The 13,685-nt window shown below is 41.6% G+C and overlaps 2 protein-coding genes across 6 annotated transcripts in view; both read right to left on the bottom strand.

The window, feature by feature from the left end:
• tmem200b (transmembrane protein 200B) overlaps positions 1–5,781 on the bottom strand; it is a 102,710-nt gene extending 96,929 nt beyond the window's left edge. For 2 of the 3 annotated variants that reach the window (XR_008829870.1, XM_056399253.1), the window contains exon 1: positions 4,396–5,781. The gene's annotated coding sequence lies outside the window, so the exon portion shown is untranslated. The other variant, XM_056399254.1, reaches the window with a different exon arrangement.
• A 1,525-nt stretch (positions 5,782–7,306) lies between these two features.
• Positions 7,307–11,674, bottom strand: LOC130183654 (tRNA selenocysteine 1-associated protein 1-like). 3 transcript variants are annotated; one of them, XM_056399257.1, is made up of 9 exons: positions 11,514–11,674; positions 10,731–10,828; positions 10,554–10,668; positions 10,418–10,467; positions 10,040–10,171; positions 8,496–8,612; positions 8,163–8,373; positions 8,043–8,079; positions 7,307–7,651 (listed from the first exon to the last, which is right to left on the bottom strand). In XM_056399257.1, exons 1-9 carry the CDS (start codon positions 11,535–11,537, stop codon positions 7,491–7,493), a joined length of 945 nt encoding a protein of 314 aa, XP_056255232.1. In that variant the 5' UTR covers positions 11,538–11,674; the 3' UTR covers positions 7,307–7,490. The 3 variants fall into 3 exon arrangements, with proteins under 3 accessions (XP_056255232.1, XP_056255231.1, XP_056255233.1); XM_056399256.1 differs by having other exon boundaries at positions 8,163–8,379; positions 11,514–11,673; XM_056399258.1 differs by having other exon boundaries at positions 8,163–8,379; positions 10,554–10,653; positions 11,514–11,672.
• Positions 11,675–13,685: the final 2,011 nt, after the last annotated feature.

Raw genomic sequence — 13,685 nt, forward strand, 5'->3', positions numbered from 1 at the left:
TTCTCTTTCTTCTGTCATACCTTGATATCTAATCACATCACCAAATTCCTTCACCTACTGTTCAGTGTCTGTGAAGCCTGTACCCTCAATCCTTTCCTTCAGAGAGGCGACTGCTATGAGGAGAAGGGTTGTACTGGAAATGGCTTTGCTTGTCCTCAATAACAACATTGTCTACCACTGTCTACACTGTGTTGTGATCTCCATGTTGTATCTCAGTAGCTCTCCTCGCCCCTGATTGCTACCAAATTCTTTAGAAAGTACACTTCACGCCATGTCAGGGTGGTTTCCCTGGCGGAGCTTCTACATCTGGCTTTTAACAGAGGGAGTTTGCAGATACATCACATACTTTCCTTCTGAAATGCATTTTATCTGTCATCATGACAGATTAGACATTACATACCCATGCCTGGAATCCAGACATGTTTAGCCCGGCCTTAACGTACTTTGGTCACCCATTAGTCAGTGGTTGTTTACCACGCAGTCCGTTTTCAATGTGAATCACCAGTGAAAGTAATTAGAGTGAGCCTCCTCGAGCCGTTCCAAACCCTCCATGTCTGTGGGCAGCTTGTAAACCCAATGAGGTACAAACAGACGCAAAGAAACTCTTGCACATGTGCTGTTCCTCCTAAGCTCTCACATGGTCATAAACAAAGCACAGTGAAATGGAAAAACAGCTTCTAACAGTCCTGAGCCTTTTACAGTGAGTGTGAAATGTTCTCACCAGGCTGACTGTCAGGCACCTCACAGCTAACTCATTTCTCCCTCCCTTAGTTTACAGATGGCTTTGGTTCTTCGGGTAAGATAGAGAACGACTCTATAGCCTTGAAAGTCTCATCAACTCTCATTAACTAATACATCTGTTTTCGGTATTGCACTTTGTAGACGGTCCCTGACTCGACTCACAGCTGGCTGCTCATAGAGATCAATGTTATTCCTCCAGGTCAGAGGACGGCTCGTTTGACGAAAACTAGGTTGTAGCTTGTTGTCTACCTTAACACAGTAGAGAAGAGGTATTGTTTCTGTTATTACAATGTTTCCGCTATGAGTTGTTGAACCGGGGAGTTAGAATCTGAGACTATCTTTCCAACTTTACTAAAGTATAATTCTCTTGTTATCTCAGGATAACAAAAATCACTTTCTCCTGATAAAAGCTCGTTATCTTGGGATAACCAGATAAAAAATATTTGCAAGTATGGCCTTTCTCAGCTTCCATACAGAACAGACTGCTCACCTGGGCTTTTATTTATCACATCTGCTATATTTCAGATTAATATGTCTATCTACCTATCTACCTATCTATGTATCTATCTATCTACCTATCTACCTATCTATGTATCTATCTATCTATCTATCTATCTATCTATCTATCTATCTATCTATCTATCTATATGATAACAGATCATTCCCCATAAAAAGACAAAAGAAAGATTCTTATTCAACCTAAAAACAAAATACGCCAAACTCCCCAAAACATAAGTGTGCATCAATGTCTTGATACTTAAAGCTCCATATAGTCTAAAGGTCTCTGTCCATGTGTTGTTTGATTATAGATCAGGTCTAGCTTCTATATTAATACTGTGAAAGTATCAAAGCCTCAGTCCACAGAGAAATGCACACAGCCTGTATTCAGAACCTGAGCCTTAAAACCAGCCGTCAGGACATCTGGAACTTTGTGATGTCACAACAAAGAAGTCACTGCTTTCAGCCACACCCCAAGCCCCGCCCAGATCAGAAGAGAGGCTCAGAGCCTCCTCTGTTCTGATTGGCTCACTGACCTGTTGTTACTAGAGCTCCAGAGAGAAGGCTGAGAGAGGAGATGTAAAACTACACTGATGGTTTTTGGTTCTTAAAACCACAAATATATCTTCTTATGGATCAACACTTCAAATAAAAGGAGGAAAATATGGAGCTTCAATCAAGTAATTAATATGAATCAGTATTTTTAAAGTAAATCGACAAACCCACTACTCTTTGAGTGACAAATACTCTTCAGACTCTTCAGCTCGTTGTTTTGGTTTTACAGCCACAATGTTAACATCCAGCAGCTCAGTGGTGCAGCGGTCAGCACCTTCCCCTCACAGCAAGAAGGCTCTGGGTGCATGTTGTTGTCTGGGTGCTCTGTTTTCCTGCCTCACTGGCAACTCTAAATGAATGGGAGTGTGAGTGTTTGTGTGTCTTTAAGTGCCAGCCCAGTGATTGTCTGGCAAATGTCAGTTGGCACTGGCTGCAGCCAAAAGAATCTACTGATGCAGCTTTAAGTTAAACAAGCTTAAGAACCCGAGCATCCAATGACTTAACATGTCTGACACGGCAGCTGTAACTATCTGTGGGAGATTTTCATTCTGAGAAACTAATCTGCACATATTGAATATTTTCAGCTTGCACTGGTAAAGTCTTGGTACAAAGAAAATGCAGTGGTTGAGGATGATAAAGAGGACATGCATTAGTTTCTCAGCTCTGCGTTTGGGACAATGTAAGAGTTTTAAACTTTAAACACATCGTTACCCCTGGTTACGTGATGACAACTGAGATGTCTCCACAAGAACTGAGCATTCTCCATCTGCTGATGAGGACCATGAGACTTGGTTAAAATTCCTGAAAAAAACTAGCATGTCAAGCTAAAGAATTCATTTTCACATTTGAATTAAATAAGTTTAAAATCTAACAGGATTCCCTAAAGGTTCATATATTACATGATCCATAAGAAGCTACATTTGTGGTTTTAAGAGCCAAAAAACCATCTCAATGTAGTTTTAATTCTCCTCTCTGAGGCTTCTCTCTGGAGCTCTAGCAACAACAGGTCTGTGAGCCAATCAGAAGAGAGGAGGCTCTGAGCCTCTCCTCTGATTGGGTGACCGTTTTCTGAGTGATCCAATAAAAAATATAGCAGATTTCAGGTAAACACTGAGAGAAACCAAGTCCTGCAATTTTGGATGGTGGGTCCAGGTGGGCGGGGCTTGGGGTGTGGCTGAGAGCAGTTACTTCTTTGTTGTGACATCACAAAGTTACAGAAGTCCTGACGGCTGGTTTTAAGGCTCAGTTTCTGAATACAGGCTGTGTGCATTTCTCTGTGGACTGAGGTTTTTGATACTTTCACAGTATTAATATAAAAGCTAGACCTGCTTTATAATCAAACAACACATGGACAGAGACCTTTAGACTATATGGACTTTTAACATCCACTTGGAGCTTCCTGCATGTCCAGTTTCTACTTGCTGGGTGGGGGTGTATACAGCATGTCAGTATCATTCGAACCCAAACTGAATCGTGCCCAGCAAAGCTACTGTTTCTTGGTAGGAATCACATTCACTTGTCCTTTAATAATACCTTATTCAATAATTTTGCTGAAACAATTGGTTAATTAGTTAATCAATCTCTAAATCACACACTGTGTGTTATTTAGACAAAGGCAGTAAACGGCTGATATTACACAATGCTTGTCTAACATGTCTGGCTCATTTCATTACATGTTGCTTTGTTTTTGAATCTGAAACCTGAGCTGAGAGGCGCAGTTTAACCAGTAACCGGTATATTATATCCTTTTGGATTATGACTGCAGTGACACAAAAACATGACCACGGATTCACAGCGGACTGCATTCACCAGCTCTGACACAAGTTTCTGTCGGTGGAGGCTGCAGCTGAGTGTAAACACACATCTGATCCAGAGGATGCTCAGACACCCAGGCTACGGCGATGTGTCATTACAGAGAGCAGCGTCCGCCGGAACGCGCTTTGATTCCGGCCCCACTGAGGTGATGCCTGACACGGGCAGCGTGCGTCCACTGTGTCACAGAGCCACCATTGTGCTCATCTGCATCTCTTGAGCCAGAGGAGGAAGCTGGACCGGAGCCAAGTCACTCCTGAGAAGCCACAAGTTGCGCTTCATGACGGGAGCAGACACAGTGCTCGGGGATGATGCCGTGTGATCCCCTCACAGCAGGGTGTGTGTGTGTGTGTGTGGGGGGGGGGGGGGCTGGAGCCGTGCGCAACGCTCTCTGTGATGCACAGGCAACAGCAGCGCACCGCGGTTATTGTGAATGAAGCTGAGCAGAAAAATCCGCATATGGCTTCTTCAATCGACAGTAAACAAAGCGGTTATCTTTACCTTAACGACGGACTGCCGAGCCGAGCCGAGCCGAGCCGCGCCGGATTATCTCCCCTAAAATTGTGTGTTCTGTATGGAGGTTAGAGACAGACAGGAGAGTCTGACCGCGCTGCTGCATTCCACACCGACAAACACACCACACACACCACACACACACACACCGTCACTTGTGACAGTCCACAGCAGCTGCAGCTCTCTACCTGCTCTGTAACAAACCCCAGTCTCTCCCCCACAGTCCTCCAGCCTCACAGTCCAAAGTCCAGCGGCTGCTCACTTCTGGAAACTTGCCTGTATTTCTTGGATCCTGTTGCAGCTTGTTCATAGTTTGCCGACGCACAACATCCTGATCGTGCGGGATGACCAGTCTTCCGGACCGTGCACAGCCCAGATGTTGACCCGGTTAAGCCCGCTAACCCAGCATGTCCGGCGGGAGAGGACTCCTCAGCCCAGCACAGCCCAGCCCTGTTCCGCGCTGTGCTCCGTCTGCAGCCGCTTCCATGGACCAGCACACTCAAGTGAGCAGCAGCTCACACCTCCGCCTCGCTATACACCCTGTTTTTCAAAATAAAAGCAGTCACGGGTCCACAAAAGCCAGCAACATGGTGAACGGGGTGTCTCCGTTCCCCAGGCGAGTCTGAAATGTTTTGAACCAAACTCAGTGGCGTAAACTGAAAGTACATTTAGTACAGAGCTACAGCCACCATACATCTAATACCAGGGTCAGAGGAGAGAGGCGTGGCTACCTGTCTCCACCTGGTGGAAGACAAGTGAAAAGACAGAGGACAGAGTTCCTATTCGCTCCCACACCTCATGGTGATTTGGTTTGATTGACACTTGACGAACTGTTTCACACACATTTCATATAGGGTAAACCAGGATAAGATGCTATAGCAACAACAGGTCAGTGAGCCAATCAGAAGAGAAGAGGCTCTGAGCCTCTCTTCTGATTGGTTGACTATTTTCTGACTGATCCAATAAAAATAAAGCAGATTTCAGGTAAACACTCACTGAAACCAAATACTGCAAGGTTGGATGGTGGGTCCAGGTGGGCGGGGCTTGGGGCGTGGCTGAGAGTGGTGACTGCTTTGTTGTGACATCACAAAGTTCTAAGTCCTGACAGCTGGTTTTAAGGCTCAGTTTCTGAATACATGCTAAAGGAAATATAGAGCAGAGCCGCTGTTTTTCATTGTAATCAGGAGAGATGTTTAAAGAGTAATTTAGGAGGAGTTAATACTGTGATGTATCTGAATAAGGTGCTGCTTCTATAACAAGCTTATTAACTATTGTTTCGCAGTTTTCTTCCTGAATACAACTCACCTGGGATGAAACCTTTTCTGCTCAGACACTTGGATTTGGACTGTGTAGAATAGCCGCCTCACTGTTGTATCCCTCCACCACTCAGACTGGTTTCATATTACAGCTCTGTTTATCCGGAGTCATAGAAAATATGAACCATTTGCCTGACATTTTGTCATTATTGCTGTGAAGACTTGAGTAATGGCTAAAAAGAGGTTTGTGAGGTTACAACGAACTTGAACTTTGACCCTTAGCCACCAAAATCTAATCAGTTCAACAATGAGTCCTAGTGAATGTTTGTGCCAAATTTGAAGAAGTTCCGTCAAGTGGTTACTGAGATATCGTGAATGGGACAGACTAACAGCCTGAAAACAATATGGCGGCTCTGACTGTCACCGGCGCAGAGGAATAAAAACTTGACACAGTTGGAATTCATGTGATAAAATGAACAGCATTGATCAGCACTACTAGCAGTTTGGAAATCCATTACCGGTCACTTGTAAGAGGAGCTCATTGGGATACAACCAAATGATAATAAGATGAACAGTTTATTTTGGATGCGTTGTTATACAAGTTACTTTGATTCTTATTTCCAAGCTTCCGGTTTATCCCAGTAACATCATGTTTTCTGCACTGACTTGTCATAAAATGTGATCTGATCTTCATCTAAGTCACAAACAGGCAAACACACCATCTCTAAACTAATACAGCACAAACAATTCTACTATTTTGTGTCTTTATTGAACACAGCCATTAAACATTCACAGTGCTGGTTGAAGCTTGGAGCATTCTTCTTCTGCTTCAGTCAGACAGATACTCAGGATGTCTGCTTTACATGTTTCTCTTCAGCATCTCTACTGGATGAAGGTCTGGGCTCTGACTGGACCACTCCATAAGGTGGATGAAGTCATTCTGTAGTAGATTTACTCTGATGTTCAGGGTCATAGTGTCCAGTGGTTCCTTTCTTCTTCAGTTGCACTGACTATGGCCAATGTTTGTGCAATGGCTCTGATTGATTTTCCATCTTCTCTCAGCTTCACCCATAGACAGCTCTCTGGTTTTCATGTTGGTTACACCTCAAACTATAAATGCAGTCTGCACATGCAAAACCCAAATCTGAAACTGAGCGTAGACATTCAGTGCTATTTATTGTTTTGGAGGGGAGTGTATATGTCATTTATACTTAATAGGTTTGGGCACATTAAGAGCTCATCATTTTCCTCTTCTCCTGTGTTTTATTTGAAGTGTTGATCCATAAGAAGATATATCTGTGGTTTTAGAATCCAAAAACCTTATCCCCGGTTTGCTGAACTTGCTTCATAGTGCAGGCGTCTGAGGCTTTGATACTTTCACAGTATTAATATAGAACCTAGACCTGATCTATAATCACGCTACACATGGACATCTACCTTTAAACTGGATGGAGATTTAAATGAAACAGATTTTCATTATTTTTTCCATATTTAATGTTTTCATATTAAAAAAAAAATAGTTAATGTAACTTTCGAAAAACCTTTTTCCTGTTTGGGTTTAAGTACTCGTTGCCATGACAACAGCTCCAGATGTATGTTAAACCAGGCGTTTACTGAACCCTGGAAACAAAATAACACATGGACGGACTCGGCATCAACAGAGACAGGATGAGACAGAAAACAGAATAATCTACATCTCTCTACATATGGGGGCTTTAATGACAAATACTGTTTGTATTTGTGTAGCATTACAAATACTATTCAACACCGACACAAACCTGTGTGAGGTCAGTCGGTTGTGTGGTGGTGGGTGCTGCCAGTTTTTGGTTTAGTTCAGTTTTTAAGATTTGATTTTTAACATTTTGAGACAATGTTGGAAAAAAAAGATTTCTCACTTGAACCTATAGTCCATTCAACATGTTTTGTAGATTCAAAAAAAATCAAAAATATTTATTTGTTGTAACTCAGAAATGTGTGTACACAGATTTGCATTTCCACTGGTTTATACACATGAATAAGGTCTGTTACCATGTGTCCTTACAAAAATAATCCACACTGTCAACATCTCAGGAAACAGGGGGGGGGGGGGGGGTCCAGAGGAAAATGTGTGGAGTCTCAGCAATAAATGGGTTCTGGTAGGCTGGATGTCATATCTTCCTGTTCTATAGAGAACTCTGCTGGCTGCCAGTGACACTCGATCAGAGCATCATACAGTTCCTCACTGACCTCCATGAACTTCCTGTTGGCCTCCACCACATCCAGCTCTGGACTGGGATCTACGACACAGGGACGGATGGTTAGTAAGAGCTTCACAGACGTACAGATGTGCGCAGAGGTTTGCATGTATGGCAATCAGGGTAGATACTCATCTGAACATCTCTCTCTGTGAGAGCAAAATGTTGAACTGTTCCTTTAAGCTTTTATTCTAAGACCATAAATCCTTTATTTTGGGGGGGTTGTTTGCTGTAGCAGATTATATTATCAGAGTTTAAATCACATTGTTCTCACTGCCTAATACAAACTGTACCAAACACATAACTGAACTCAAAGAAACAATCGGAAGTAATCACCATGGGAGCAGACCAAACAATCAAAGATCTAATTGATACACACGTCAATAAACAACATTCTTTCACTTCACTTTCAGCCCCAACTCCCAACACCAACCTTCAAGTCCATCGTCCTCCTGAGCGGCTTCACTCTCCTAAAAAGAAAAAACACTTCATGTCAGTTAACAATGACTGACTGACGGGTGTCAACACTGGCTGTGTAACAGAGAGAGCTCACCTGTGGGGGAGGATACTGTGTGTAATCATACTGCTGGTAGTTGTAGCCATACCCTCCTCCGGTCTGGTCGTAGCCCCAGGAGGGGTAATACCCGGGGTACGCCTGCTGCTGGTACTGGTTGTACTGGTCATAGCTGTTTCTGTATCCTGAGCTGGGCTGCCATGACCTGTCTGAGTGCTGCTGCTGCTGCTGCTGCTGCTGCTGCCGGTTCCTTAAACTCACAAAGGAGAAACAGACACACTGCTGACCTCCACTAATCATCGGGCTGGTGCTCCGCGCACAGATGAATCAGCTTTCTGCCAAAAGGAGCAAAAGCCTTTGAGAAGAACTCACTTGTTAGCAGCCAGGCTGAGTCTCAGAGGTTTACTGCCCAGTCCCATGGCACCCTGACACTCCTCTAACGCCCGCTTCTGCAGCCGCTCATCTGGGAACTGAACGAAGCCACAGCCCCTACAGCGAGAGACACAGCAACAAAAACAAAAACTGAGTTTGATCTTGCAGCATCTCTAATGCTGCAATGAATCACAGCCTTTTCCCCCCTCCATGTCCCATGACCTGTCCTCTGTCGTCTTAAAGGCGTGCAGCCTAGCACTACAGGACAGTGGCCCATATCCATATCCGTTACAATAATATGATTATATTGTCATATTTTATGTTTCAGTTGTTTTTTCTTAGTTACATATACAATGAACAAAAATATAAAACACAACACTTTTGTTTTTATACACACACTTCTCAAATTGTCCTCACTAATGTGTTTAAATCTGTGTTAGACTGCGTCCTCACAACTACGTTTTCATTTTCATTTCGATCTCCATCCAGACTATCACACCTGAAAACACATACACACGACCATTCATGTACACTGAGCATGTGTGAGCCGGTGTAAACAGGAAGCACATTGTCTACTCTGCAGTTGGTTTGCTACAGAAAATTGACTTTGAACGAGGAACAGCAAAGACAGATTACTGCGCAGGTGTGACCCGGGCTGCTCACAATAAAAGGCCACTTTAAAATGTGCAGTTTTATTTTGAAAAATAGATATTTATTAGGAACTGAACTGTGTGACCTGGGCTACAGATGTGCTTTTTTCTTTTTTTTTTTGAGAGGGAGGGGTCGTGGATCAGAAAACGAATCAGTATCTGGTGTGAGCAACATCTGCCTCCTGCAGTGACACATCTTTGAACAGAGTTGATCAGGTTGTTGGACCGCTCCTCCTGACACGTCTGGTGAGTGAGAGGCTGGTTGGATTTACAGCCACACTCTCCGAAACAACTCTGAAGAAGTTTTACGATGGAGAAATGAGTGTTCATTTCATGGGAAACAACTCTGGTGGACACTCAGCTACCTGTTACCTCACAACATGAAACATCTGTGGGACTGTTTTGTGTGATAAAACCGCACATTTTAAAGAGGCATTTCACTGTGACCAGCTGAGGTCACATCTGGACTGTCTGGATATGACACACCTTCCAGGAGGAAGTGTGTGTGTGTGTGTGTGTGTGTGTGTGTGTGTGTGTGTGTGTGTGTGTGTGTGTGTGTGTGTGTGAAAAAAAAATCTTAGCTCTTGTTTCAGCTCATGAAAAATGGGAACAAAAACAAAAGTGTTGCATTTATATTTTCGTTCTGTATAATTCGATTTTTGTATTTTACGTTTGATGTTTTTTTAAATAATATATATACAGTATATGTATAGAATATATATACTTTGTATATTATATAATTATTATGCCAAGGTAAAATGTACAGTAAGCAAAGCAGTGAAATGTGGGTCAGCAGGGCAGAAATTGGCCCAAAACCTAATGAAGGCCAAGAATCTGTACCGATATATTTTCAAATATTTCCTCCACATTGTGTGATGGCATGTTAATACTCACTTGGAGTTGCCCATGCTGTCCAGTACCACTTTTCCACCACGACAGGAAGGGTAGCGGTTGTAGAAGAACTCATAAAGCATCCCATCATCCACCTCTGGAGTTAGATCTCCCACAAACAGAGAATACATCTGACTGGGAACAAGAGCGCAAAACACAGCTTGTGGGTTTTTACCATTAAAGTCAGGAGTTTATTTAAAATAATAAATGTACCTTTATTTATATGGCAAAACAGTTACACATTGCTTCACATTAAAAACAAAGAATAAAAGTAATAAAATCAAAAGCATACATTTAAAACAAGACAAACAAGAAGATATATGATGTGTCAGTGACAGGAGGAGTAATGAAGTCACACCCTGCTTCTCTATTTGGACTCACCCACTCTCCTGTTTCCCAAAGGTGGCTCGGTTTAACTTGAATCTTGTGGGCTGTGCGAAAGAGACATTTAACCTTCATCAACCATGACAAGAAAAAAAAAAAGGTGGCAACCGTGAATCAACAATGCTCCTCATACCGGAGTGGCTCCTGGTAAAGCTTTTCCATTGATTTTGCGGAGACACCTCTCAGCCGTGGCCTCATCTGTCATCTCCACAAAACAGTAGCCCAGAGCACCCCTGGGTGATGACACACTTTTTAAAATAAGAGTAACATAACTGCAAAATGGACAGCTGCTTGTGGATTTTGCTCTCACCCCGTCATCTTGTTGCGTATGATCCGCACATTGACCACCTGCTCGCCCATGGTGGAAAAGGCTCTGGTGATGAACTTCTCATCCATGTAGGACTCCAGCTGCAGAGCAACGGAACACACATTTATAAACTCAAACTAAAACCATGAAGGTTTCACAAATCTAAAAAAGGGGCTGATATGGTCTTAATGCTTTTCTTGTCCCAGTAACATTTTGACATAGGTAATAAAATTTGGCATTGAAAACAAAAACCTGAGCTGAAAAAGATAACAATGGCATTGAAAAAGTTGTATTGGAAGAAAGTTGTATTGGCAATGGAAAAATACAACCCCAGCATTAAAAATATATAGAATGAATATTTCACAAAGTTGAAAGTGTTTACAGTGTGAATGTTGCGCAGCGGGGTTTGATGTAGACCCAGTCTGACGGGGTTTAGATGGGAGAAGAACCTGGTGCGGTTTACAGCAGACTCCACGACATGAGTCTCTGTTTGGGACTATCTCACCCACCGCAGAGAACAGGAGTGATAACCAACTGAAAACCTGGTGCCTTGGCTTGTGTGGAGTGCTACATGTAGCATCACCGGTGTGCTTAATAACCAGAAACAAACAGCAATCTTTCAACCGCTCGACATCGACGAACACGGCCGTATTAAAGCGCTAGTTTACTCTTAGCAGTTTTGAACTGTACTCCATTCATACGCCGCACTGGGCTTGTGTTAGCAAAGCTAACGCGGTGGCAACACTACGTTATTTTCCCGCGGTTAAAAAGTTGTAAACTACTCACGTTCCCCATCCATAAGGTGCTCATGGCGCTGCCGAAGGTCTGAACGTGAATTTACTGACAATGTAAACTATTAATTACGTTCAAGCTTTATAGGTGCACATGCTAACTACTAGCAGAGTAGTGAGGAAGAGACGTACAGCAACATTGCGTCCTTACGTCACTCGGTACGCGCTACTTCTTCTTCTTCTGATGTTAATGGCGGTTGGCAGACATCTTTTAGGTGCGTTACCGCCACCTTCTGAAATGGAGTGTGGGTCCGAATGATTCCAAACAATTATACTTTATTCTTCTGCTGAGTCCAGTCTTTTCCCAAACTGTGAATATAGCTCAATACCCCACGTGCCCTGAATTCAATTGTAACAATAGTTTTGATTCAAGTTTGATATGCTCTTTTTGCAATTTGTGTTTAAGAACCCGTCTTTCCTGCTGATATTGAGGACAATAAACACTGGCATGTTCTATGGTTTCCTGTGAATTGCAATACTCAGTGCCATGTATGCCAGCTTTCTCTCATTTCTCCAACTTTCCTTTGGCTATCGTAGTAATGTCTATAATAGTAATGTCTGGCTTCCCTGTTCCATTCTTCTTGCCATTTCTTCACCATTTCTGATTTGATTATACTTTTGACTTTTACTGCCATCTACTCTTGATTTTTTTTAGTTGCATCTTTTGCATATCTGTCTGCCAGTTTGTTTCCGTCCACCCCTGTATGAGCTGGAACCCAGATGAATTTCACACTACGCCCTGGTTTGATCATTCTGAAGATTGTTTGACAGAACAATATCTTGTCTTTCTTCTGACTGTATATTCTTGACACTGGTATGTGCACTATGAGAATCCAAACCTATTAGTGCTTTGCTTCATTTGATGTTTTTCAGCTGAGAGAGCTAAGATCCAGCTAGAAGAATGGCCAACAGTTCCCCTGTAAATACTGCGGATTCTTTTGTTTGACATTACATCTAGATCCATGATAAATGCAGTCCCTATTCTATTATTAGCTGTCTTTGAGGCATCAGTGTATATCTTAAAATAATCCGAATAATGTCCCTCTATGTGTCTGCTAACTTCGATCTTATATAAAGTTTTCTCTTTTCTCTTTCCACCTGCAAAGCTGATCCTGGCATTGAGTCTCAAGGCCTGATACTGAATTGTATCCAACTTCTTTAACAATGTTTTTGCCTAATGATCATTTAAGCAGCATTAGTCTTGAACTGGTCTGATTAACCCAATATACAATTTTCTTTCTTTATTAAGCAATTTTTTTTTTGCATGTTTCAACAATTTTCCTAATATGAGTTGCCCAAGTAAGAGTTTTGTTGAACCACATACCCAAATATTTGAAACCCTCGACTCTATGTTTTCTCCATAAGGTTTAAGGCTAATATGTTCCTGTATTTTCCTTTTAGTGAAAAATACTTTGGTTTTGCCACTGAAAATCTCAAAGTGGGGGTTTTTACTTCACTCGGTACGTTTGAAGATGATTTTTGTCAGAAATGGGATTTATTATTTTGGTTTCATCATCCTTATCTATATGGCGCATCTATTTCCTTTGATTGTATTCATTTTATTTATATGTATTGTTCATATTTTACTATGTATCTTATTTCAGAAGTTAATCAATTTTCAGTTTTCGATTTTAATAATCATGATAAGTTTTAATAAGATGAAATTGAAAATGTTTTGAATAATAAAGCATTTGAAAACTAGTAAAAAAAAAAGTTAGAAATGGGATTTTTTTTAAGATGTTGACTGGTTCAACTATCCATTAAGAAAAAAATCAACATATTTTGTACATATTTTATTTATTTTACATGGAAAATTCTACGTCCACCAATGAAAATGGACTTAAAAGAAACCACACATACAACAATTAAAAATAATCATTGGACACTATATTGATTTATTTCATGGAAGAACAGTAAAGAAATAAAACAGTAAAAACTTGTAAAGCCTTAAATATGTTTTCTTTAACATCTTTGTTGTTTGTGTTGTTTTCTTTTGTCCTTTTGGAAATACTCAGAATTAAATAATACTTTTATTCCATTGTCCTAAACTGTGATTGATTGTATCTTCCATATTCAGTGTCTAATAAGCTGTCTCACAACACCTCCACAGTACATATAGACTTCTGATGGAGAAACAGTGCACTAAAAGTGGTTCAGTTAAGTTCAC

This window comes from Seriola aureovittata, chromosome 16, assembly GCF_021018895.1.
Source record: "Seriola aureovittata isolate HTS-2021-v1 ecotype China chromosome 16, ASM2101889v1, whole genome shotgun sequence".
NCBI classification, from domain to species: domain Eukaryota; kingdom Metazoa; phylum Chordata; class Actinopteri; order Carangiformes; family Carangidae; genus Seriola; species Seriola aureovittata.